The sequence below is a fragment of the Sarcophilus harrisii genome, chromosome 3, assembly GCF_902635505.1.
Source record: "Sarcophilus harrisii chromosome 3, mSarHar1.11, whole genome shotgun sequence".
Taxonomy (NCBI): domain Eukaryota; kingdom Metazoa; phylum Chordata; class Mammalia; order Dasyuromorphia; family Dasyuridae; genus Sarcophilus; species Sarcophilus harrisii.
Genome location: NC_045428.1, coordinates 306,019,953 through 306,046,469, shown reverse-complemented (window position 1 = coordinate 306,046,469; position 26,517 = coordinate 306,019,953). Strand labels below are relative to the sequence as shown.

At 40.4% G+C, this 26,517-nt stretch overlaps 1 protein-coding gene across 2 annotated transcripts; it reads left to right on the top strand.

Moving 5' to 3' along the window:
- On the top strand, nt 1-26,298 carry AMOTL2 (angiomotin like 2). 2 transcript variants are annotated; one of them, XM_023499111.2, is made up of 10 exons: nt 1-505; nt 3,336-4,154; nt 11,160-11,451; nt 13,331-13,475; nt 14,347-14,439; nt 19,101-19,396; nt 20,485-20,777; nt 22,188-22,402; nt 22,824-23,000; nt 24,115-26,298. In XM_023499111.2, the coding sequence occupies exons 2-10, from the start codon at nt 3,412-3,414 to the stop codon at nt 24,171-24,173; spliced, it is 2,313 nt and encodes a 770-aa protein (XP_023354879.1). In that variant the 5' UTR covers nt 1-505; nt 3,336-3,411; the 3' UTR covers nt 24,174-26,298. The 2 variants fall into 2 exon arrangements, with proteins under 2 accessions (XP_023354879.1, XP_012400050.1); XM_012544596.3 differs by having other exon boundaries at nt 2-505; nt 22,821-23,000.
- Nucleotides 26,299-26,517: the final 219 nt, after the last annotated feature.

Sequence of the window (26,517 nt, the reverse complement as noted above, 5' to 3'; positions counted from 1 at the left end):
CAGCCTCTCCCTGCAGTCTCTGGAAGGGCCGAGCGCAAAGAGGTTATTTGTGGTTAGCTTTGATCCCTAGGGGGAACCTGAAACTCTCACATTCCTGGCATAGCTGCCGCCTCTTGCACAGTCCAACCTCTGTGGCTCGCGGTACAGCTGGAGAAGCGCAGTCTCGCTTCCAGCAGTCACCGGGGCAGGAGCTCGGTGCAGAGGAGCTCGTGTGCAGAGGAGCTCGGAGCTCGGAGCTGCGTGCGGAATTGTCCTTGCGCTCCTGTGATTTTTTTTTTTTTCCAATTCTTTTTTTCCCCCTAAATTATTATTAAAGATTTGTTTTGGCACTTCGGCGCGCGGGGCTAGGAAGGGACGGCGGTTTAAGCCAAGGCACGCACGCGTTCTGCATTTATTCTGCTCTTCCTCCCTCCGAAAGAGCTCTTGCACTGCTAGCTCCCCGGCGACTTCTGCGTGGCTGGGTCTGAATGAAGTTCTAGGACTGAGGCTCTCGGGCTATGGGTTGGTAAGTTTCCCGAGAGAAATGAACGCGTTCTGTTTGGAAGCTCGGAGCTCCTAGCACGCAGCCGGGAGAGAGGGAGCGAGCATTCCGGGCAATTCGGAGAGATCCTAGGGGAAGCGAGAGCAGATCATCGGGAGCTAAGAAAGGTCCCACGCGTCGGTTCTCCTTCGCAATGCCGGTGCTTTAGCTAAACTGGGTTTCTCCGTCGCGCGACTCTAGGCGGCTTTTTTACGGTTTCTATTGGCGAAATCTTTCTGCGGTCTGTATCTTTCCAGCCAGGGGTATATTTGGAGTGGGGGGAAGACGGAGGGAAGAATACCTTAGCTCTTGACCCTGGCTCTTGCAATGCCCTTGAAACCTGTGAATTTCCAAGTCTCCTGGTATTTGGACCCGGGAGGAGCGGAGAAAGAAGGCTGGAATTGATTAAAGAAAGGGGGGTAGGGGGCAATCTAGAATTATTTGGTTAGTTTTGAATTACAGGTGCTTTTGCCCCCCAACTAGTTAAAGAAATCCTCTTTGTCTTGTTTGGAAAAATGCTTTCCGGAGCCATAAGCCTGGCTCTCACTTAGAAAGAATGTTAATTGCAGTCCAAACCCTGATGATGTCAGGGCAGAAATATTTGGAAAACAAAGAGGGACCAGAGCAGCAAAGGAAATATAAATACTTTTCAGATGGCTATCGGTTGAACACTTTTGAGGTGAATTAATGTTTAAATTGGTTCTAAAATTTAAGGAGTTCGCAGCATATTGACTCCGAAGTTATTTGTAGAGGGAAGGGAGGACGTTATCCAGTTACACTTTTGGAAGTCTTGCAGAAGTTGTTCGAAAGTCTTGGTTTAATATAGACACCTAGGAACCTCAGTATTTTGAAGAGAATTTGCGGGCAATTTTTAATCTCTTCCCCAGCCCACCTTGTTTAATGGAATGTTAAATGTAAAAAAAAAAAAAAAAAAGCCATACTTTGTAGTGATTTACACTTCTGCTCTCTCCTTAATCTTATTTTTTTAAAAAGATATGTAGTTTATGATGGACTTATGATTTAGTTATTTGGTGGTTGAGATTAATGCTTTTTCATTAGATATAACATTACAAATACATGATTAACTTGCTCCTGGTATGGGATAATTGTATTGTATACCTTGAGACCTCAAGTGATGGTGTGTTTGAGGTAGATTCTGGATTGTCTTGATATTTATTTTCTCTTGACAGTCTTTATTAATGAGCCCACCATTTAGTAAACTGTGATTACTGCAGAAAATGCCTGGGTAGTAAGGAAACATTAATGGTTTGATTCCTAAGGATTTTTGTTGGTTCTGGGGTGTTGTGGATTTCAGAATCTCTCTACTTCTGGCATGGTGTGGTAGTCTGGTATGATGTAAAGACTGGGTGGAAAGTTATGTTACTTATGCAATTTCTAACTTAAGCAAAGATCTTTTCAGTGTCATAATTGGATTGTGGAGTTTGGCATGGAAGGAGTGTGGGAGGAAGAATTGTAGCCTCCATGAGCAGCTAGGTGACAGTATAGAGCCTGGAGTTAGAAACCTGAATTCAAATCCTGCCTCATATACTTATTAACTTACTAGCAGTGTGCTTGGGCAAGTCAACCTCTGTCACAGTATCCTCATCTTTAAATAAGGATAATAATATCACTTACCTCCCGGGATTTCTGTAAAGGTGAAAATATTTTTGTCAAATGCTTTATGAGCCTTAAGGCTCTATATGAGTGCTAGCCATTCTTCTTATTCTTGTCATCATCAAACTAAACTTGTGATTTCTAGATATCACATTGGCTTAGAGACTGGAACAGATGTTCAAAATTCTTCCAGCTCTCTGAGATGGTCACTTTGTCATGGCTTGGAAAATATTCAGAATTACTATCATAGACTGATGTTTTAAAAATGAATTTAATGTACAATCTGAATTAGTTTTTTATGCTAAAGAGGCAGGGAATGTTGTGGTGATAGTGTTGTCTTAGAAGTCAATAACTCCCTAGTTACCAGATAAGCTAACTTGGAAAGCTCTTCCCTAGAACACCTTCATTGTAACTAGAACAATCAAGCCCCTGCTCATTTCTGTGCCATATTGAAACCATGGTTTTCCCTCACCCATAGAATTGCCAATGTAGGGATTGTGCTTTTACTGTTAATCATGACTACAGCTATTATAAATTACCATCAGCAATCTGAGGAGAGTCAGTTAGACTCTATCCAAATAATGTGGAATAAATATCTAGAGAAATTACCATCTCTATTATCTTGGATTTGCCTGATGCATTAAGGTACTGTAAATTGGATAAGTGAAAAAAAGGGTGTGTGGTTTTTAATTTACAGGGACTGTATGACTTAACTAGTGCTTGTTGGCAGGACATTCTTGCTCCAGTGGCTTGTTAAATAAAGCTTCTGTTCACAATACCGGAATTCATATCTGATTCTTTCCTCCATTATCTGGTACTACATATTCATTTCCGCCTTCCTTATTTCTAATATACACTGTATCTGAATGATTTCCAAGGTCATTCCATGACATTGATTCACATAGGTTTGTATAGGTCAGCTTAGCTTGTGCCTGTTCTAGCTTGGGAGAACTAACACTTAGGTAGACCTCCCAATATCATTTATTAGAGAAAGAGACAGAAAGAGAAAGAGCACTAAAGTCAAGTTATTGGCTATTGTTTAATATTTAGGGCTAAATGATACCTTTTTCTGGACAGAATAGAATAGTGGGGTTCTATGAAAATGAAACCCCATTAAATAGTGTTTTATGGAAAGTCTTCCCATTCTCCTGGGACAGTGGAAAGAGCCCCACCCTTGATGACTCTATGCTTTCCTTTGCAGGTGTTCATCTGTGGCCAATTGCTGTTAGACCTTCAGGTGATCTTGAGACTTCCAGTTGTTTACAAAAGAGCAAAGAATGAGAACTGTGGAAGATTCTTCAGGGACTGTCTTGCACAGGCTCATCCAGGAGCAGCTGCGCTATGGTAACCTGACGGAGAACAGAACCCTGCTGGCTATCCAGCAGCAGGCACTTCGAGGAGGAGGTGGGGGCAATGGGGGCAGCCCCCGTTCATCCCTGGAGAGTCTGACTCAAGAAGAGAGTCAGATGGTACAGCAGTCCACCCGGCAGGAGCCCCAGGGCCAGGAGCACCATGGCGACCATGCCTACTTAGAGAATGCCCTCTACCGGTTCTACCAGCCCCAGAGCAAAGGCGAGGAGCTGCCCACTTATGAAGAAGCAAAAGTCCACTCTCAGTATTATGCCTCCCAGAGAGGACAGCAGGCAGCCTTGCCTTGCCCAGGGGCCCCTGTGGATAAGGAACCTCGCCGGGGCAATGTAACAAGCAGCAAGAGGCAGGATGATTCTCTGAAGGAGCTGAAGCATGGGCACGTGAGGTCACTGAGTGAGCGCCTCCTCCAGCTATCCCTTGAGAGAAATGGTGCCAAAGCCTACAACCACATGAGCTCCTCCCACAGCTTTCCCCAGCTTTCTCGCCATTATCAGCTGTCCAACCCCAGGGGCCATCACACCGAGGGCCTGGAGCCCCGGGGTCCCCCACCAGAGTACCCCTACATCATTCCACCGCAGGAGCCCTTTTCAGCCAGTGACCCCAGGCCCTATTCCAGGGGAAGCCCTGATTTCCAGCATCCTGAAGTCAGGTAATTCACCACAGCTTTCCTTCCTTGATTCTGAAATCTGGAGGGGAAGGTATTTCTCTATCCTCATCCCTATATTTTTAAGTTTTCCTTTGGGTCACAGAGATAAAGCTGGAGGGGACCTAAAGTCTAATCCAACCCCATTGATTTTACCAATGAGAAACTGAGTCCAGGCTTAAGTGATTTGCTCAAAGTCATATAGGCAAATATGTATCAAAAGAAAGATTTGAACACATTTTCTGACTCCAGAGTCCTTTAACTTGTATTTGACTTGTAACTATCTGCTCCTCTGTTAGCCTGGTATGTCTAGTATTCAAGTGGCAAGTCTGTCTGAGCAAGCTAAAAGCAAGGGTAATATTGGCTATCGTTTATATTCTTTACACATACACATCTTCACAACAACCTGTGAAGGGAGAAGAAGTGGTATGCTTTACATTCATCATCATCATTATTAATATTAGTTTGTATTGACCTGTTCAAGATCATACACATCAGGGGCAAACCTAGGACTCTCTGACTCTGACTTCAAGAAAATCAAAATAGAAGCAGAAAGGATAACTTGAGCTTAGATATAAGGAAAAGCTTCCAGCAACTAGGGGCTATTTCACATTGGGGATATGCTTAATTTCTTTAAATGTATGTTTTTTTGTTTATAGTTCACATTTATTTCTGAATATCACTCAGTAATTCCCACTGAAAAATTAGAAAGGGGGAAAAAATAAGTTCAGCAAAACCAACTACTCTCCAGCCACCTATCTGAGATCAAAGTGCCAGTAGTTCCTTCATTAAGCCCTTATACTAAGCAAAAATAATAATAATAATATTTATATAGTATTTATTATGTGTCAAACACTGTGCTAGGCAAATATTTCATTTCATCCTCACAACAATCTTGAGAGGTAGGTACTATGATTAGCCTCATTTTACTGTTGGGGAAACTGAGGTTAAGAGGTTAAAGTACTTGCCCCAAATCACCCGGTAGTAAGTGTCTGGGGGTAGGTTTAAAAGCAGATCTTGACTCCAGAACCAGCTGGCTGGCTTTAGCTGAGCTGGGTAGACTCATCTTGAGTTGGGAATGCTCCTGTCTGGAGCTACTGTTTCTACTTTAGAAACTGGGGGCTTTCCCTTTCTGCTTAGGCTGCTTCCTTCCTTATTAAGGAAGCAGTAACATCCCTGGGGGAAGAGGAGGAGGGTTAAGGGGAATCATTGTGTTTTATCTTCATTTCATACTTGCCTTCATGCTTTCATTTCATTTTCATATTTGAAACGTGTGACTTTGTCTATGACCTTGTAACCCCTTTCTATTTGTTTGTCTAGGAGAGGGCATCTTTTATTTTAATGAACTAAAGATAATGATAAGAAGCTAGGCTTAGAGAATGTACAAGGCTGACTTACAGTTAAGAGATTTGGAGTGTTGTGTATCTATTTTTATCTTTTTAATCTGTGTATCATCTTTGTAAATTCAAGAAAAGGGACTATTGTCTATAGTCACGAATTGGGAAAGGTGAGGCCCAGAGATTTTGTACCTTATCCTAACCCTCTCAAGTAAAGAGTTTGTAGACTCAATTCCAACTCATTGATAGATTTTTTCAAAGAACTATGAAGCCAAAAAACATTAACCTTCATAAAATAATCATTGAATCATAGTAGAACCTTAGGGATTATCCAACCTGGGAGTTCTTAACCTTTTGGGAGTCTTGAACTCCTTTGGAAATCTGGTAAAATTTACAGACACCTTATCATAATAAAGTTTTTAAACATATAAAATAAAACACACAAAATTCCAAAAAGGAACCCAATTATATTGAAATAGTTAAAAAAAAAAAGCATAGCCTAGTTCATTGACCTTAGGTTAAGAAATTGTAAACTATAGTCTTATCTCATTTGACAAATAAGAAAATTGACTACCCAGGAGTAACTTACTTTTTAAAACTAGTAAATATCAGAGCTGGAACTAGCACCCAAATCTCCTGATTTCTAGACTGCTCGGTTAAATGGTAAATTTTTCTTTCTGTTATTTATATTATTCTTAATTCCTTATTGCTATTCATGACATTGAGGGATAAGTGTAACAGTAGCAAGATTGCCTGGTTTTAATTTGAAGGAATGGAACAAAGTCTAAATAAGTCAAGGGGGAGGAGTTATTTGATAAGAAAAGTCTATTGCAAAGTCTGCTTGAATTTAAACACGGGCACCTTATGTCAGAACAAAGTAGACTATGGGACAAGATGAAGATATAATGGATAGGTCTTATATGTGTGTATATAGGACTATCTCCTATTTACACAGCATTTGGCAGCCTTAAGAAATAGACATTTTCAGATGGGCCCCAAAGCTAAAGTCATCTTTTTGCAGGTTGAAGGAAAAGAGAGAGGGTGTCAGGATTGGGGGAATGAAGGGGTTAGGGCATGAAATAAAAGAGGAACTAAGGGGAAAAAAAAGCCCTCCCTCACATTTACACTTACCTTATTTCCAAAATTAGCTGAAATTTCCCCCAATCTTTTGCCCCTGGTGCCCCTGCTCTTCAGCCTTCAATCCCTAGACCTCTAAGACTGGCTAATTTACTTCCAGTCAATACCCACCTAGAATCCCTACCCTGGGTGACTAGCACCAAATTAATATACCTAGCTATACTAAACGTTTTCCTATTTGCACAACTCCATAAATTTCCAATCTTCTCCTTTTTTATTCTGTTTCTAAGGAGAGATTAGACTTTTTTTTTTTTTTTTTGAGGCAATTAAATTAATAAGTTAATTATCTTAGGGTTAAATTTGAATTCAGAGGCTCCTGATTCCATAATTGGTGTTCTGACCACTGTAACACCAAGCTGCCCCCACAGACTTCTGACTGTTCTTAGCCCCCCAGAAGGCAGCCACATATTTATTTTATATGCCTCAGTACTCAGCACTGTGCTAAGTATGGTAGCTTCAGTTAATATTTTTGTGTGTCAAAACTGGAATGGAGAAGCAATCTAGACCACATAGAGTATCTGGTCACTTGACCTAAACAACCCTTTTTATTTGGCAATTTCAGTTCTTCTTTTCCTTTCCCAATTTTTTTTTTTATTTTTTTACTAAAACTATGGACAATGATGATGATTAACATTTATATGTTAGTCAAGCCCTTTATGTATACTATTTCAATTGATTCTCCACAGCCTTGTGAGGTAAATGCTATTATTATCCCCATTTCAAAGATGTGGAAAGTGAGGTCAAGGGAAAAGTTAAGAGCTTTGCCCAGGGTCATAGGGCTAGTATCTGAGACAGGGTTCAAATTCAGATTTTCCTGATTCCAAGTCTATCACTCTAGAAATACCACCTAAATCAAAACAGACAGATTTGGATTTCTCCTTTATTTGCTCTGTCCATTACATTCATCTAAATAATATTCTTAAATAGAAAAATAAAGAAAAAATATTCTTTGCATGTGGAGAAATGGCCAGAACAAAGGTGGAGATCAATGGAGATTGTACTAGCTTGGAAGGTCCTCTAACTTAAACAGTATATGCTAAAAGGGGAAAAAAAGTCCAAAGGTAACACAGCTTTTGAAATGCAAGGAAACTTAGAGACAACTTGATCCAAACCTTGTATTTGAAAGAAGAGGAAGTAGACCCTCAAAAGTTCAGAGCTAGGCTTTCCTAAACACTGGACTGCTAATTCTTTGAGGGCAGGAACTGTCTTTTCCCTCTGTATGCCCAGTGCTTAGCACTGATTAATAAATGTTAATAAACAAATTGACAAATTGATTACTTACTGGCCTCTTCTGCAAGAGGAAGCATTGAATTCTCCTCGACCAGGTGCAGTAGGGAATGTTTTGCTTTGATGTTAGAGAGCACCTGGGTTCACCCGACACCTATGATACTATTTGAGTGACCTTGGCCACCCATTTAACTTTTTTCACTTCATTTTTTCCATTTGTATAAGGAGGAGGCTGCATTAATTAGCCTCTGAGGTTTTATTTTAGTGCTAGATTTGTGATTCTAGGAATCTGCTTTCCAGGCTTCATTCTAGGGCCAGCCAAGGCTCAGGGTCAAGAGAAAAGAAGATTGTTTTCTACTATTTCAGCAGAGATACTTCCTCAGGATAGGAACTCCTTGCTGAGCTGTGTTACTTATTATAGAACTTATTTTTCCATCTTGGCAAACTGGGACTCTGCCTTGTTTGGGCCCATAGATTTAAAATTGGAAAGGCCATCTAGTTTAGCTTTCTTACTTTACAGGTGAGGAAACTGAGATTAAGATTAAGCTCATACTAGTAACGGCAAGGGAATTAGGATTCAAAGGCAGATTCGAGTGACTTTTTAAAATTAAGTTTTGTACCTGCCCTGAAAAGAGTTTTCAGAAATCACTTGGCTCTCAGAAATGACCACCAGGGAGACACTGACCTTATCTCTCTTTGCTGGCCTTTGCTCTCACTCAGGTCCCACCTCCTTTCCACTCCCCTTATCACCTAGGTAAGCAGAACTGAGCAAGGGGTTGGATGAGGTGACCTTCAGAGACCTTCCAGCTCTAACTTTTCTTGATTCTGTGATGCAATTACACACAGAAGCCTATTATCCTCCCTTCCTCATGAATCCCAAGGATTTCCATCAACACCCAACAACAAAGGAAATAAAAAAGGAGGCAGGCTTAGTTTATTTGTAATTCTCTGCCTGGTTTTCATGCTGCTTGCTTTTTTCACCTTTAAGTCATATAATTTCCTGAAATGAATGACTTAGCCTAGTTGGAGTAGAAGAGCCAGTTAAATGTTTTTGCTAGTCCCTTCTCCCTCCCACTCCTATCCACCTTCCCCCACCTCCACCCAAAACCAAAAAAAAAAAAAGCCCACATTATCTTTGGCTTCTCAGGGAACTGTCTGGGAAGGATTTTAGGAACTAAGTAATGGTTTCTCCTTTTGGACCAGCCTTATTGAACTCTGACAGGAAAAGATAATATCACAAAAAGGAAGTGGACTATTTTCTGGAGAACAAAAAGTAAGGGAAGGGGGAGGGGAAGAAAAGGAGAAGGGAAGGGAGGTATGGGGCAGAAAGGAGACTTCTTTATTCTTTCTTGGAGCCAAGTCATCACAGAAGAATGCAGGCTATGTTTAACTAATCATCTTAGAGCCAGACTAGGGCCAAATGGAGGTGTGAGTCCCTAAGGAAGTGTCTGGTAGCCAAGTTCCCGGAGAACAGCCATGTTGAATTCATTGGGGTGTGTCCATAGTTTAACCCTAAAGGGAGAATTTTTTTGACTATAAGAAGTTTTATTACCTGTTTGGCCAACATTCCTAGCCTTTATTCACAATCCCAAGTATGAACATAATGACCACTGGCCCACAGGCTTGTGGTAGAAGAGGAATGTGAATTTCTTTCTTTTTTACTGCATTATCTTAGATTTTAATAGGTATCTGAGGGAGAGCAAATTGTAGTGTGGGTTAGAGTTTATACAGGCAGATGTTTTCTAATTCTGGGGATTTGGGGAATAGTAGAAGCAGGCAGTAGAATACAATGAAAAAATCTTTTGATTCTAGAGAGAATCTTGATTCAGGTCCTGCCCCTGTCCCTTTACTTGAGTGATCCTGAGCCATTCAGTTAGCATCCCCAGTCTCATCTATAAAGTAATAGGTTTGGATTAGTTAGTCTTTGAAAGTCCCTATTATCTCTGCTGCCAATCTGTTTGAAGATAGGGCTTAGTAAGAGGAGTTAAGTTTGTGGCCAAATAGCATCTTTGTTGTGGACAAAGGATTTGAAAACTAATAATCTGCTAATTTCACTTTTATTTTAATAGCTTTTTCCAGCCCCCGGCCTTTCCCCTTTCCTTTCTAAACCCTATATTTTAAGAAGATCACCACTTTACAGAGTCCTGAAATATTATTCTTGTAGGGGATAATGCCCTGACTGTCTTTTCTTCTTGGCCTTTACTATCCTATGGCATCATATTTCAGTGACAATTTGGTGTTGTATTAAAGACCTTTTGCATAAACCTTAGAGATGTCCCCTGAAATCAGGCTAGTAACCTGAAGATGGCAGGCAAAAATACCAGGGAGGCATAGTATTATTAATTAATAAAAATGGAAACACGGCTTCTTGAATAAAAGTGGTCATAGCATTTATGCCATTGTGTGCCAGCCAGCACTGCTGAATCTAGGAACACCTGAGGGTGGTAGGCAGGAGAAGCAGCAGTTGCATCGTTCCAAGAGACAGAGACAAGGAGAAAGAGATGGGCTGAGGGGAGGAGAGAGAAGAAGTGAAAAGGTCTGTGTGGGGAGAGATATACACCCATAGGAAGAGACACAGAGAGAGATCCTTGCATAGAATACAGCCAATGCAAAAATGAAACTAGGACCCACACACATCTGACTAATAATAAGAATCTTTCCTCTATAGTTTTAACCTGTGTATCCTTATAGGCATGTAGGCATACAAGAATTGTTCTTGAGAAGCCAAAATGGTTTTGTCAACTTAGAGACAAATTCTCAAAGGTTTTATGGCTCCATCATAATATAGAAAAATAAATCAGGAAGCTTGGGTTTTAATCTAAGCCCTCCCAAGATACTGATATTACTTTAAAACCATTATTTATACTCTCTGAGATGAGGGGATTGGAGTAAGCTATTTCTTTGTTTTCTAACGCCCAACAGTGATAAAGATGCTAATGAAAATTCATATGTGTTTCTTTTTATTACAAATAATTCTCCCTCCCCTTCACATCAGATATGGTAGTACAAATAGCCTCATTTGATAGATGAGTAAACTGATGCTCAGAGAAGAAAAACAGCTTTCTTAGGACAATTGGTGAATGTCAGAGATGGTATTCAGACCCAGGTCTCCTGATTCCAGGCTCAGCATTCTGCCCTTTATATTGATCATCTCAGAAAGAAGCTCGTTCCCCAACTAAAGTTACCCAAAATAATCATAGCAGGTGAAAGCTGAAATGCACACAGGACTCCCCAGCCCTTCAGAGGACCAGGTAAGGCTGCTAATGAGGTAATGACTAATGGCTTTTCCAATTGTTTCTGAATCTTGCAGGATCCTGCAGGCTCCAATGCCCCAGCCTTTCCAGCAGCAGCAGCAGCAGCAGCAGCAGCTCCCACCACCACAGCCTGCCCACCCCCACACGGCTGCCCTTTGTCACAACCCCTTGGGCTCTCTCACCCCAGCTGGGGTAGAGGCGCTGATGTCGGCCCAGGCTGCTTCCACCAACAGCCACCTGGCTCAGATGGAGGCCATCCTGAGAGACAATGAGAAACTCCAGAGGGAGAATGAGAAGCTGCTGAGAGATTTTGAGACGTACAGCGAGAAGGCAAGCCGGATTCAGAAGGTACAGGGGATTGAGAGAAATTTGGTATTGGGCAGGACATAGTGTGTTCAGGTTTTTTTTTTGTTTTGGGACTAAAAGAGTCCCTTTTTCAGAGCTATTGGTGCCATAGACTGGCTTTAGCCATCCAGGAAGGGCAGGCCGACCTAACCCAGACCAGGGAGCCATAGAACAGTAGTTTCCAGAAGATAAGATAAAGAGATTAGTGGCAACGTTCGAGTGAATGGGATTGGATAGAGTAAGAAAAAGCAGAAAATGATGGTTTCTGTTGCTTTTCAGTAGTCACCCAGGGCCTTCGTCCTTTCCTCCATATATGCACACACACTTCAAACAGCTGTGAAGCGGCAACATATAATACCAGAAGTCTGGAGCAAAGGCAGTTGTTGGGCCGATTAGAAAGAGACCATTCACCATCTCCCTTCACATTTGCAACTTTTCTCTGTCCTTCCCTCCGCAGGGCCTCCCACAGAGAGCCCTTTGTGTTAAGGTACACAACGGGGTATCTGTTTCAGGCCAGCTTCAGCCAAAGAGAGAGCCCTCCTCTCCCCCCTCCATACCGGAACAAATGGGTGACTTGTAGGAATTCTGGAGACTCGAGGGAGCACGTGCAGAACCCGTAGTCACCCGAATAAAAATGGAAAATTAAATGGGATCTCTCTGGACCTCTTTTTGTCTTATATAAACCCCTTTGGCAGTCTGGTAAAGCCAGTGGACCCCTTTTCAGAAAAATGATTTTAAATGCATAAGATAAAATAATAATTTAAAGAAGACCATTTATATTGAAATAGATAATCAAAATAGATTTTTTTTTAAAGTTCCCAGTGTTAAAATCCCTTGATCTAGACCCAATCTGTAGTTTTCTGCTGATGGATAGATATGGCCAAATAGGAGAGAAGTCTACAGAGATACCAGTAGAAACTGACTTGGTTGGTTAAGAAAATCTTAAATGATAATATTTGCTTGTTTTTTTTGTTTTTTTTTCCATGACTTAAATTCTGAAATTGGCAACTCTGAAGTTCAATACACAGATGGGGAAATTCCAGGGAAGGTGACTTCAGGTCCTCTGGTGTTAAAGGAATAGGAAACTTTTTCCCATAAGGCCTGATAATAAAGCAAAAGCAGGAGACCAGATCCTCTACAAAATGGGTTGTTAGTGGGAAGAAGCTAACTGTCCACATCCTCCCATGTGCTTCATGGGATAGGCTGGTCTGAAAATGAATGCTTCTCTCTGGAAATTTTACATTATTAAAGGCAGAAGTTCATAGTGATTCATGTCCAAAGGAGCCATGTAGTGGTTAGAAATAAATCACCCCACCACCACATGAGCCTTCAGAGAGTTGTTGGATGGCATATTTTTAGAATAATGTTGGAGAAAAGGATAGCAAAAAGAGGTCTTTCTAGATTACATTTCATGAAATCTTAGTACTGTGTTGACTTGGGGGGAGGGTAGGAGATAATAAACAACCTAATTTGTATAGACCAATGATCTCACGATATTATAAAGCTGGTTTTTATTCTAAATGCTGTGCTTGATGGAAATTGATGAGGTGGTGAAGATTATCAAAGCCAGTTTTTCTTTTGATTCCTCAAGCAAGATATATCTGTCCTGCTACTGGAAATAGTTAGTCCCACTGATTTATATCTTTGATTTTTATGCTTGTATCAAACAAACATTCTGTTGGGGATAGGAATGAGAATGCAATGAGCTTATGTAGCTTCCTCTATCTTTGGCTGCCTCCATAAGCTTCTCAGGGCAGAACAACCTCCAAAAGAATTCATTTGTGAATCCAATTGGACATAAAAAAGACCAATGCTATTCATGCTAATCTTGCTCTTCTGAGAAAAGATTCTGATACTACATGCTTTTTTCTGCTCCCCCCAGCTGGAAACAGAAATCCAGTGCATCTCTGAGGCTTATGAAAACCTGATGAAAGCTTCTACCAAGAGAGAGACCTTAGAGAAGACCATGAGGAACAAGATGAGTGGAGAGATGAGACGACTACAAGATTTTAACCGAGATCTAAGAGGTAAGAAAAAGTCAAAAAGATACAAGGAAAGCAGTGTGGGGATAATTGCTATGACCCTAAATACTCAAGAATAGGTGGAAAAGGTTCTGTTTCCCAAAAATGTCTTCATTTTCTTTCTCTCCCTTGGGAAAAGTTTCATAAACTCTATGTTAAGTCAAGTTTATTAAGCATTTATTAAGCATCTACCACATACCAGCAGTATACTGAGTGCTAGGGATATTAAACATAATTAATTAATTAATTACAAAATCAGTCTCTGCTTTTAAAGAGTTCACAGTCTAATGGGAGGAGACAACATAAAACATCTCTTCACCCTACACTCATAAATTGGATTCAAGAAATTTTTTTACATTGCAGGCATTTCCTATTACTCCTCTACCTTAGATATCAGTCATACTATATGTCCTAGGACGTTCCCTTCTGGAGGTGGGACTCATCCAGACCAATGGCCCAATTGTGTTCTTAAAAGCTTTAAGGCATTTTCTTTGAAAGAAAGGCATTCTTTAAGGCCACTTGTCACTGCCATTAGAAAATATTGATTAGCTGTCTGGTCTCTGGATAGACACAAAGCTCTTGGTTCTTTGGTGGTTTGTTGGTGAGCTCTTCTCTTGATTTGGAATCAAAAAGCATTAGTTTGGGAGTAAAAATACCCTGATTCTAGTCTTGTCAGTTCCTTAGATTAGGTTATCTCTTAAGAATATTATAACTCTAAATAATTGATAACTATTTCTGAATTAGCATTTCAGCCAGGCTCAATTCAAGTGAAATTTTCTTTTTCCTAATGTATTACTTGGGAAAAATTTGGGTCTCAGATTAATCAGATTTTGAAGAAAAAATTTTTTTTTCCTTCTTCTCTTAATATTTGAAACAGAGAGATTAGAATCTGCAAACAGACAACTAGCCAGCAAGACACAGGAGGCCCAAGAGGGGAACCAAGGCATGGTGGCCAAGCTTCTTGCTCAAAGTAAGTACCAAATACCCTTTTCTGGCGGTTCAGATGTCTTGGTGGGGGTTGGCTGGCGAGGGTGGCACTTTTGGCTTGGGTACTATAAGAAATACAAAAAACCGATAAACCAAAAGACCCCCGTGGTAATCCAGGTATGAGGGTAATGATGTTATGATAGGGTTGAAAAGTAAAGTATGAAACTGAGAAGGACTTTGGAGGAAAAAAAATGGACTTGATAGCAGATCAGCCCTAAGAAGGAAAGAAAGGAAAACTACAAATAGGATTTTTAACCTAAGTGACTAGAATAATCATTTTATCACTTACAGAAATATTAAAGTTGGGAAGGGGATTCTGCATTTAAGTGTTGGTTTAGGCTGCTTAAAAAATGTAAAGACAGTGTTGATTTTGAAGATAGAGAAGTAAAGAAGACATCAGAGGACCAATTCCACATGTGATGCTTAATATGTGTGTGATCTTGGGCTAGTTGGTCTAGAAGGTCCTTCCAGCTCTAGATTTGAGACAGTAAAAATGATATTAAAAAGAGAGAGATCAGGAAAGTGCTATATTAAAGAAACCAAATTTTAAGAAATAGTTGATTGGGGGCATCAAATATTGAAGAAGGATAAATATGAGAATAGGACATTGGTATCTTTGAGTTATTAGTTTCAGAAAAATGGGGGTGGGGATAGATAAAGTACCTAAATGAGAAGTAGAGATAGCAGCTATATCTCTCACATTCAAAATATTTGAAAATAGGAAATTAGTGTGGCTGTGAAATGAAGGAGAAAAGTGGTAGTTACAATGGATAGAATCAAGTAAAGCATTTGGGTTTTTATTTTGTTTTTAAAGAGAAGACAGCAAATATTTATTAAATACCTGGCATGAAATCTGAGATTGTCTGAACATAGAAGGGAAAAAACCGAGAAGACTCAAGTGGAGCAGTTATTTATTAGCTTATTAGAATGGAAGAAAAACCACCTTCTGAAATTAAAAGATGAAGAGATAAAGGAGAGATTTAGGAACAGATAAATTGAAATGGGCAAATAACTACATAGCTTTAGCATCCTGCCTTTTAGTCTTCTTTGTCAACTCATGTAAAGTTACTATTTGGGGAGGTTTTGGTGGTAGAGAATTAAGATTTTTAAGGAAAGGAAAAAGGTTCTGAGACAAGCTTTCTGAGGATGTAGAAAATGAGAGCAAAACAGAGTTGCATGACTCAGAGGAGCCATGTCTTTAGAGTTTACCATCTTCTTTCCCAATATTACCTGTGACCTGTTAAAAACCAGTTGGGGGGTGATCTAGAATTGGATAGTAGTGACCTCCAGAGACTTAGAGAAAGTCTTAGGGTATCCCAGACACAGAATTCAGAAACTTCAGAGTAGAATCTTGAGCAGACAAGAGGGAGTAAGTACCTGGAGAAACCTAATGGGCCAACACAGAGGGGAAGGGTTTGAGTGATTTAAAAGGTCCTGGGGGGAGAAAAACACAAATGTGAGAAGTGGTAGGTAAAAGAGTTAGACTAGGGAGGTAGAGAACTTAGCTGTGGAGTAGTCTCTGGAGTTAAGGCTCAGGGTGTGATCTTACTGGGGATGGGGTTAAGGGTTGAGTGTGAACATGAATTTGGGGGAACATTGAGTTGATACAGGGCATTACAGATTGGGAATATAGACTTCTGGGAATTTTGCTAGAAAGAAAGGAAAATGGAAAGGAGGGAGGCAGAGTAAGGTTTCTTTAAGGCAGCATAAAAGGCCAATCTTCTCTTGGAAGTTTTTTAAGTTCCCCAGGGAGAACTAAGCTGTTCTTGGCACTTCAGCCAGAGTTATTAATCACCACAGCATCAGTTGACCTGGATTCTTTACATTCCAGAAGCTGTTCCTGCTCTTCCACCCTGTAGTTTCTCCTCCCCTTAGCTCTCAGTCTTAAGTCTGTTAGCTTCTTTCCCTTACTCAGTCTTTAATATGTTTGTGTTTATATGTGTATACATGAATGTGTGTTGTATACATACATATGTGTATATATGTATACACATATTTTACCCAAAGGGCTTCGGGTTAGGCTTTAGGCTGCTTCATTCCTAATTTCTCTAAAATAAAAATTACCTTACATTGTTCCATCAGGGTCCTATTTGGGTCAACTGAGAGAGGACAAAGTATGATCTTTTGTTTTCCCTCTCCCACCTAGGTTCACAAGAAAGGGGGACACATCCTGAAAAAAAGCATATTTTAAGAAAGGGTCTTTAGAACATAGAACTGGGAGAGTTGATAAGGGGACACATTGAGAAAATTCTTTCTACAAAGTTTTAGCATCCTGCAAACAAGGCTGTGTTTCTTTGCCTAGTTTTCTAGCCCCTTACAGCCCAGAGGATGGAAACTTTTGAATTTTTCACATCAAAGGTCTCTAGTGTTTGCCACTTTTTTTTTAATCTAAGAGGCAGTAAAGCTGCTTTTTAAAAGGGGATCATTATGTCAATCTCATTCTAAAACTTGGGTTTAACACATGTGTACACACACACACACACAAACATATGTGGTGCTGATAATTCTGATTGAGAACTGTGAATTTGAGATTATTTCATTAAACTGGAAACTCCTTATAGCTACTATTCTCCTAATATGAATTTAATGATCCTTAGGCTGACAGCACTTTCTACACAGTGCAAATGGGTTAAGGTACAGGGCAAGGTAGAATAATCCCATTGGTCTCTGAAGTGTTTCTGTCCAAGTACACTTTTCTACTTTCCCATGTCCCCACAGAGATCAAATTTCCAGAGAATGCAAGGGGGGTGGGAGGGAAGTGGTAATTTAGGCAACATGAAAACAAAGATCAAAATATTTTTTTAATTTTTTAAAAAATCAAACTTAATTTTTCTTCCTCTACTGACCTCCTGTCCTCCCCGAGCCTATTAATTCAAACCTTTGATGCTATAACAGTTAGAATGAACAGATCAATTAAAACCTGTTTTGAGAATTTTCCCCCTACAAAAAAACCCAAACTTTCTCCCAGAGAACACCCTTTGTCCCAGAATGTTTTTTTTATTCCTGTATGTACATCTAATGATTTCATAACAGAAGGAAACAAAGGGCTGGTCTGGGATAAGCCTGCATTCTCTTCCTGGCCCTCCCAACCTTAAGTAAACTAATCACTTAAGGCATTAGGGTATTATTGTACTTCCCAAGGCTCTCTTCTTTCCTAAAACTCTTGACATCCGAGAAAATGTAGACTGTTTCAGCAGCCGTTGTTGCAACTGGACTTGTCTTTCAGTGAAAAACCTGTTTTCTGAGCAATCACAAGGCCTGCAGTTCTACCCTAAGCCCCATACTGCATGTTAATTATTGCTCCTCTGCCATTTCATATATTTGGCAAATTTTTGGCAAATCAGAGTGATAGGCTATGGTGGAAATAGCCTGGAACACTGAGACTATTCTATCTATGATTCTACCCAAACTAAGCTGTACACTCTTGATCAAGTTATCTCCCCCTTCCAGAAATAGCAAATGAAGGAATTGGACTGAATGAACTCTTGGAGTTGTCCAGCTTAGAAAATGACTTATGGTGACTCTTACGGAAAACTAAGAGTGAATTGAGGGTTGGGAGCTTGTTTACTTTTTTTGGTGTTTTGGTATGTCAATCCTACCTTTTCATTATTTTCCAGCTCTTAGGTTTTTGGAAAATTCCACATGCAGTTAAAGTTCTCTCTCCTTCCATCCAGGTCTAGGCCTCAGGGTGTTTATTCTATCTGACAGGCTGATCTTGGCTTCTTGACATATCTAGGAAGGTCACTGACCTTAGAAATTTAATAGAATACTTTAAAAAAATTATATAACTCTCTAAACTTCTTACTTGTCCAAAGAGGTTTTTTGAGGCTTGATATTTTCACTAAAAATTGCATTACTAAGACCACTCTGTACTAACAGACATTCTCTTCCAAAATTTTTCAAATCCATATTTTGTAAAGAAACACACTTTTTGGCTTGCAGTCTCTTCTCTCTCTCTCTTTTTTTTTAAATCTTCCCTACTATTAAAATCAGATTCCAAGATGTAATGGAAAAGAGCAGTTTCATATTTCTTAACATACTGCTGATGGAGCATAAAGCAACAGCACTAGAGAGAGAACATTTTGCTCTGATGTAATATTACTAGCTGGGTAACTTTGGACAAGCTACTTGACCATTCTGGGTCTAATTTTCCCCATTTATAAATGAAGAGATTGGTCTAGACCAGTGGTGTCAAAACCCAAATAGAAAGGGGGCCACTGTACCTAAGTGTCCTTTGCAGGCCCCATATTGACTTAATTTTTAAAATGTAATGTTACCTGAGTTATATTGCATTTTATTGTTTTGTTTGGCTAAATATTTCCTAGTTATATTGTAATCTGGTTTGATCTGCTCTGGGAGTTGTGGGCCATGTGTTTAATGCTTTTGGTCCAGAATATCCTCCAAGGTCATTTTCAGCTCTAAGTCTTAATCCTTTTAATCCCTTTGCCATGAGTTGACCAATTCGAATAAGTCATTCTACATATAACAGACAGGTCAGCTGAATGGAATGGGTCTGGGTGAAAGGATCCCAACAGCTATATCCCAGCAATCTTCCTATAAGGATGTCTCATCATTTTTTTTTTTTTTCCTGTACAAATATTTGAATGAGGGCATGAATGGACCTCTTATTCTTTTTTCTCCCAGACTATGAATCTCAGCAAGAACAAGAAAAGATGGAACGGGAGATCTCGTTGCTCCGAAGCTCCAATGAGGACCAGCGGCGACGGGCAGAACTGTTGGAACAGGCCCTGAGCAATGCCCAGGCCCGGGCGGCAAAGGCAGAAGATGAGCTTCGGAAGAAGAAGGCGTATGTGGAAAAAGTTGAGCGGCTGCAGCAGGCCCTGGCGCAGCTCCAGGCGGCCTGTGAAAAGAGGGAACAGTTGGAGCTACGTCTTCGGACCCGCCTGGAGCAGGAACTGAAGACTCTTAGGACACAGCAGGTGAGTGAGTGAGGTGGGTCAGAGCACTGTGCTTAATTATCAAGAAGACCTGGCTTCTAGGGGCAGCCAGATAGTGCTGGAGCATCTGCCAGGGGGTCAGGAGGGCCTGAGCCTCAGACACCCACTATGGAACCCCAATTGCCTTTCCAACATCTCCCTCCGCTTTAAAAAAAAAAAAACAAAAACAAACAAAAAACCCTGGATTCAAATCCTGTCACAGGCTCTTAGGAGCTGTGAGATCTTGAGCAAGTTTCTAATTTTCCTGTGCCTCTAAGGTCCCTTCTGAATAACGCTTCTTTGTTCCCAACCCTCTTCCTACCCCCAAGGTCCATGTAGCTGACTAGAGTTGCTTTGCTCATTTGCTAGTTGCACAGCCCTTCTGACAAACCATTGTTGACAACTGTTGTTTGGTTAACTATGAGGAAATCATGACCTTGACATCTGTTTTCCTATAATCAGAATTCTCCATGTCCCAGTCCACTTTGGGTTCAGAGTAAACCAATAGGGATTTGAGTTCTTTTTCAGACTGTTTTACAAGAGGGGGCAATCAATTATCATGCCCTCTTAGCCAAGTTTTGGCACTTAACTGAAGGCCAGGAGGTTGGACTTGGAGGCAAAAAGACCTAGCAGATTAGAATCTTGCCTCAAGCACTAGTTGTGTGACTGCTGGCCAAGTCACTTAATTGCACTCAGCCTCAGTTTCCTCATCTGTGAAGGCAGAATAGTCATAGTCCCTACCTTCTAGGATTATTGTAAGGTCCAATGAGATAACCTTCGTAAAGTGCTTTGCACACCTTAAAGTTCTATGTCAATTTGAATTTATTATTGTTCTTCTGTCACTCACAGAAGCACTCTGACCTTACCCATAGGCTGTCATGAGTTGGTAATCAAGAAAACTTGCCAAAGGATCGAGATCTAAATCTTTCTTCTAGGACCGATCTGTCTGCAGTTCCCACCCTCAAAACACGAACTTATTTGTCCAAGAAGGGGGAGGGATGAAACAAGCACAGGTGTGCATTTAACTGCTCACCAGTCTCCCTGGGGATCAGTCAGGTAGGTAACCCTAGTGTCATTTTGTTCCTCTGCAGAGACAGATGGCAGCACCTAATAGCGGATCCCCCGAGCTCAGTGTGCCGAGGCTGTCAGAGCAACTGAGGGAGAAGGAAGAGAAGATCTTGGCCCTGGAGGCAGACATGACCAAGTGGGAACAGAAGTACCTAGAAGAATGTACCATGAAGCAGTTTGCTATGGATGCTGCCGCGACAGCCGCCGCTCAGCGGGATACTACCATCATCAACCACTCCCCTCAACACTCACCCAATAGCAGCTTCAACGAAGACCTCCTCCTAGTCAACCACAAACACCAGGAAATGGAGAACAGGTAGGAACTCGTCAAAACATCCGACCCTACTCTTTTTCCTGAACCATCCCAGAGAAATTAATTCACTATTTCATTTGATCTTCACAATAAAGCCTAGGAGGTAGATACTATCATGATGTGATTTTTACAGCTGGGGAAACTGAGGCAGGAAGAGATTAAATGACTTGACAAGGATGACACAGCTATTAAATGTCTGAGATATAATGGTAATAGCAGCTTTCATTTATGTAGTATTTTAAGACTTATAAAGTCCTTTATAGACATTCTCTTCTGTAAATTGAAGATAATCACATAATTGTACTAACCAATCTCATAGGTTATGAGGTAAATGCTTTGTAAATTGTGCTCTAGAAAAATGTGCTCTTAAAAAAAGTGCTCTAGAAAAAGAGTTATTAGATGATATTATAATATATTATTATACTTTAAAACCTGTTCTCAGGCACAAGTAAAACTCTAAAAGTAGTCAGTAGACACTGCTTGTCAGTGAAGATGGTGATAGTGATAGGTTTCTAAAGATTCAGGTTCCCAACATTATTCACTATTTGAATCTAAAAAGTTCATGATGCTCTTGTACAGATCACCAGGTACAACACATATGGGAAATAATAGCAGCAGCAGGGTTTTAAAGTTCTTCAAGTTTCTCACATTGGTTTTCTCATTTGATCTTAACAACGTGTGAGGTGTAGGAATTGTTTTTTAAAAAAAAAAAATCCTTCCTTTTATATATAAGGAAACTACCCTTGTCCTAAGTTGAGCTCATGAGTGTCATGAGCCCCCACTATCTTCAGACATCTTAGGCAAGAATATGACTGGTTCTGAATGTAGCTGAATGTTTTATTCTGAGCAGATATCAAATGATTTGATGTTTCTGGTTAATTGGCATTTCTTCCTGACTTGCTGGTCAGCATGGACTGCTTTATGGATTGGCTTTCACACACATAGCTTCCCTCCATTTTTGTACATGTAGCATGGCCCAGCATGCTTGAAGGAAGGGCTGTGTGGACGCCACCAGCAAAGTAGATCAAATAATAAGCATTTATTATGTACCTATCATGAGGCAGCCAGTGCTAGATACTAAATCTTCTGCCTTTCCCACCCTTTGACAGTAATTTAAAAAAAAAAAAAAAAAAAAACCATGCTTAAGAGAAAGCAGCTCCAGCTGTTTTCATTCTAATCCAGCATTCATTTAGTAATTGCCTGCCATGGGCTAAGCTCTGTGCTAAGCACTGGGAAAATAAAAATGAGAGAAATAAATGCTCCCTGATCTCAATCTGAGTGCATTCTTTTGATTTCTGTGAGACCACAAGGTACAAGGGAGACTGAGATGGGAACATCTTCAAAAAAGTTTGCTATTGTTCCTGTGTTTTGACTTAGCATTAAATAGATGCTTTCTTTGCTCCTCCCATCCAGGTTAAAAGTCCTTCACGCCCAGATCCTGGAGAAAGATGCTGTGATAAAAGTACTTCAGCAGCGTTCAAGGAAGGACCCTGGCAAAGCCTTGCAGTGCTCCCTGAGACCTGCCAAGTCTGTACCATCCATCTTTGCAGCTTCAGGGACCCAAGGCTGGCAGGCAGTCTCATCTATCAGTGAAGGACAGTCTGATGGCCTCTCCTGGAGAGCCACAGGTAAGGGAACCCCTGGAAATTGGAGGAATGAAGAGAGAATTTTGCCTTGAGGTCTTAAGCCAAATTTTTTTCAAGATTCCTATTTGATCTCGTTTATCTCATCCAAAAATCTAGGAACCTAGAAAGTAAGAGATTGAGATCTTGTGAGCTTCCAAAGTAGAAGAAAAATGCCCTCCTAGATTATGTATGTTGTAATAGAAACACTGGATATGGAGTGTCAGGAACTGGGTTCACATCCCAAATTTAAAAAATAATTGTAAATATTATTTTATTTGTAAAATATTTAGCATAGTATCTGGCATGTCAAGAGCCATTATATAATTGCTTATTCCCTTTGCTTTCCCCAATATTCCCCCAATAAGAACCATTTTGTGAGACATCGCTGATGACAATGTAACAATACCCTATGTTCTTCCAGCAGGTCGGGTCCCAGCAGAGGAGATACCCACAGGTTCCCATTCCTCCCATGCCAAACATGGCAGCAAGGATGGAAGTACCCAGACTGATGGCCTTCCTGACAGTGTCATCATTTCCCAGGGCCCTGGGCCTGAGGGCCTCCTGAGCTGCAACAGCAGCAATCATGGTGGAGCCTTAACTGGTAAGTATTCTACCCAGTTGGATTACAGTGGTTTCTTGTCCTTAGCTTAAGAGAGAGAGACATACAGAGACAAAGGGAGAAGGGATGAATGAATGAAATGGAGAAAGGAAAGAAGAAAGGAATCAAAATGAAATGAAATAAAATTTGTCTCCCCATCACCTTCTACCAACTATCTTAATCCACTGGCACTTGATGTGAGCTGGCCTTGACTGCCATAAGATAATGTGTTGTGTGCTGCTATGGCTGAGATCATAGAAATAAGTTGGGATGTGGGGAAAGGGGAATAGGAAAGAGAAAATGAAGAAGTAAAAGTCAAGAAAGAACTGGGAAATGTGGGGAAGAGGAAAGGAGTGTCTGATGTCTGAAGCACACTGCATTGTAGAGGTGAAATTCATTAGTTCATTCAGTCAGAAAATATTTTATTAAGTGCCTATAGAGACAACAGAACAGTCCCCAACCTCAAGAATCAGACAAGCCACATCTAAGTAAATGTAAAATTATATTGAAAGTAAATCAAAAAAACAGTTGGAATGGCAGCTAGGATCCTTAAGGACTTCTAATATATAGACTTTAGAACTTGAGGTTTGGCTAGAGGGAGGGAGGAGTTGGGAGGAGAGAAGGGAATGTATTCCAGGTATGGAAAACTCCATTGACCAGTTAAGCTAATGGTCCTCTCTAATCAGAAGAATTTGTTTTACAAAGAGCTGGGAGGGAGGAGCATGGAGGAGATTCCATTTGTCCTCACACACCCCTTCTATAGAATCTACATAGTTTTGTCTCTGCCTCATGAGTTATGGCGGACCACAAATATGAGAAGAATTTCCCTGGCTCCCCTCCCTCATGTACTACTTACACTCCCCCTCCCCTCAAAGTCTCCTAGCCAAAGGAAAGGAGGTAAACCAATCTGTAGGTTAGAGGCAAGTAATGTACTCAGGGAAGGGCTAGGGAGAACAACTCTAAAAGGGAGTATATGTTCTTTAAATTAACATTTATGTCACCAGAAATATCAAGGGTAGCCATGGTGTAGAAAAGAAAAAAAATGATATTTGTGTATTGGAAGAGGGAACAATAAAGACTTGGAAGATTTATTTATATGTGTGTTTATGTTCCTCAGAGTCTTCAACTACTTCCAAGACTCGGGACATGTCTGAGATGGTGGAAATCCTGATTTGAAGAAGGTGCTGGCTCTGTGGCCCTCAAAATAGCTTCGTGCCCACATCTGCAGATCCTACCAGATCCCCCTCAAACTTCTAGCTCCCGTCTTTGCTCTGACATAGTCCTGGGGAATCCTTCATATACTATGATCCGGCTGAGGACTCATTCACTCTATTTGGCCAAATTTAGACCATAGAGTTTGGAAGGAAACTGATGGTGGGAGTAGAACTGTTATAGTGTGATCTGCCTCCTGCATGACCAATTGACCACAGTTCTCCTTGAACAATCCATTGGAAGTCAAGGACCCAACCAAGGTCTGCAGGAGTTATTCACCATCCCACAGACAGATAAGGAGATGCAAAGAGTTCGGAGAGGGGCTGAGCCCCCCTCTTGATCCTAACTTGCCTTCAACAATGAGAGAGAGAGAGAGAGGCAGTTAAGACTCAGAAGGTATGTGGGGAGGTCAGTGTATGAGAAGACGCCCACATCTGGGTCCTGGAAGAACTGGTTGCTGAGTTTCCATGGAGAGTCAACTTGTTGGTACCAAAACCTCAAATGCAAGTTGCCAGAAGTCTGCCCGTGTTTGTGTTTTGCTGGCTCTGCAAGATTCTTACTCCTCCTCTTTTCTCCAGCCCTTGCTTCTTCCCCTTTCATCTTACAAGGACTGGAATCTGGTGGGGTGGATATGGTTTTTATTGGTTTATCAGCTGCTCTAGCCAGCTTGCTAAGAGGAAAAGTTCCTTAACACTCTTAGACTGAACTGTGTATCCTTAGGTGGCTGCACTAGGAGACATTATGCTATTATTTGTATATAATTCCTTCTTGTGGGGAACAGAATGGATATTTGTCATTTCAGGTTCTTTCCCACATGCTTTGTTTTCTCTATCCCTATCAGCTGTTCTCTTTGTCCCTTCCCTGTCCTGTTCCATAATATTTGACTTTTTAGATTTTTTTTTTAAATCCCTTTCATTGTGGACACTCTGATCTTTCAAATGTTTGCCATCTTATCCTTTTCCTCCATTTTGCATCCTGTTTCTTTCAAACATTAAGTATCCATCTGGAGAGTCCTTCGGATGCCATTGCCTGCCTTTTGGACAGTCTCCACAATTCCTCTCAGTGGAATTTCCCTTCTGTTTGTTTGGTTATAAACCATGAGCCAAATGGAATGTATCAGTGTGTGTATCTGAGTGTGGTGGATGGATCCCAGTGTTCCCTTCTCTCCGTTTCCATTCAGGGGACAAATGGCAGCAACCATCTTAAGTTCAGCTGACTTTTTTCTGAGGTCACAGAACTCTGAGCTGAAAATGGGATTATGCTTTGAAGGGAAAAAAGGAGGAAAGAAAGAGAAGAAAAGGAAAACCACCTACAGCAGAATTAGGAGAATTGATTTAACTACATGGCACCAAAAAAAAAAAAAAAAAAAATTTCTGAGATAAAAGCCATTTTTCAAAGGCAGAGGATTAATTGGATTTTTTTAAGCTGCAATTTTGACCCCCCACACACACACACTCTGAGGTAATACCAAATACACTGATATTGTATAAATGAAAATCCTCTTGCATACCCTTGGCTACTGACAGCTGGCTTCTGACAGTAGTGGATTTTGACTTGTATATAAGTCACACAGCTCAGACCCCAGGAAAAATGATGTTTCCCTGGTTTGTCCTTCCAGTTTTTAGCTCTCTCTGTATATCTATCCCTCTTTGTTTTTAAATTTTATATGTATATGTATATATTTTTTGTGGTTCCTTAAGTTTTCTTTTAAAACATCTGTGCATTTGCTGGACAATTGCATTTTTTATTATCTACCCTTCCCCACACGCTTTAAAATGGATTTGGTTCCTGTGCATTGTTTACAAAGCAAAAACAAAAAGCAAAACAAAGCGGAAAAATATTGTGAAAGAGGAAAACAACTTAATATATTTTGGATTAATATTGGTATTCTTTTAAAAGTATTTTTTCGTGCTGTGAACTTTTTCTGCCAAAGACAATGATGTTTGTTTGTATGTTTTAAGTTATCTTAAGTATTTAAAAATGTAAACTTGGCTGTGTTGCTGTGCCACCCTGTACCAGGATTGCTGTAGCATTCCACTTGGTATAACAGTATTTTAATTAAAAAAAAAAAAAAAGTAAAAATTTGAAACAAGCTGTTCTCTTTGTTTTTGTCCCTGCATGGAGAGAGACCCTGGGGCAAAATGATCTGAAGTCCAAATCATAACCTTAATCAGATTCATTCCAGTCATGTTTTAAACAATGACCAGGAGATTTTTATGAACAACACTACTAAATAATTGCTAGCTATTTTCCAAAAGTGGGGAGGGCTACCTTGGGAAACTTTGGGGAGCAGGGGCAGGCTAAAGTA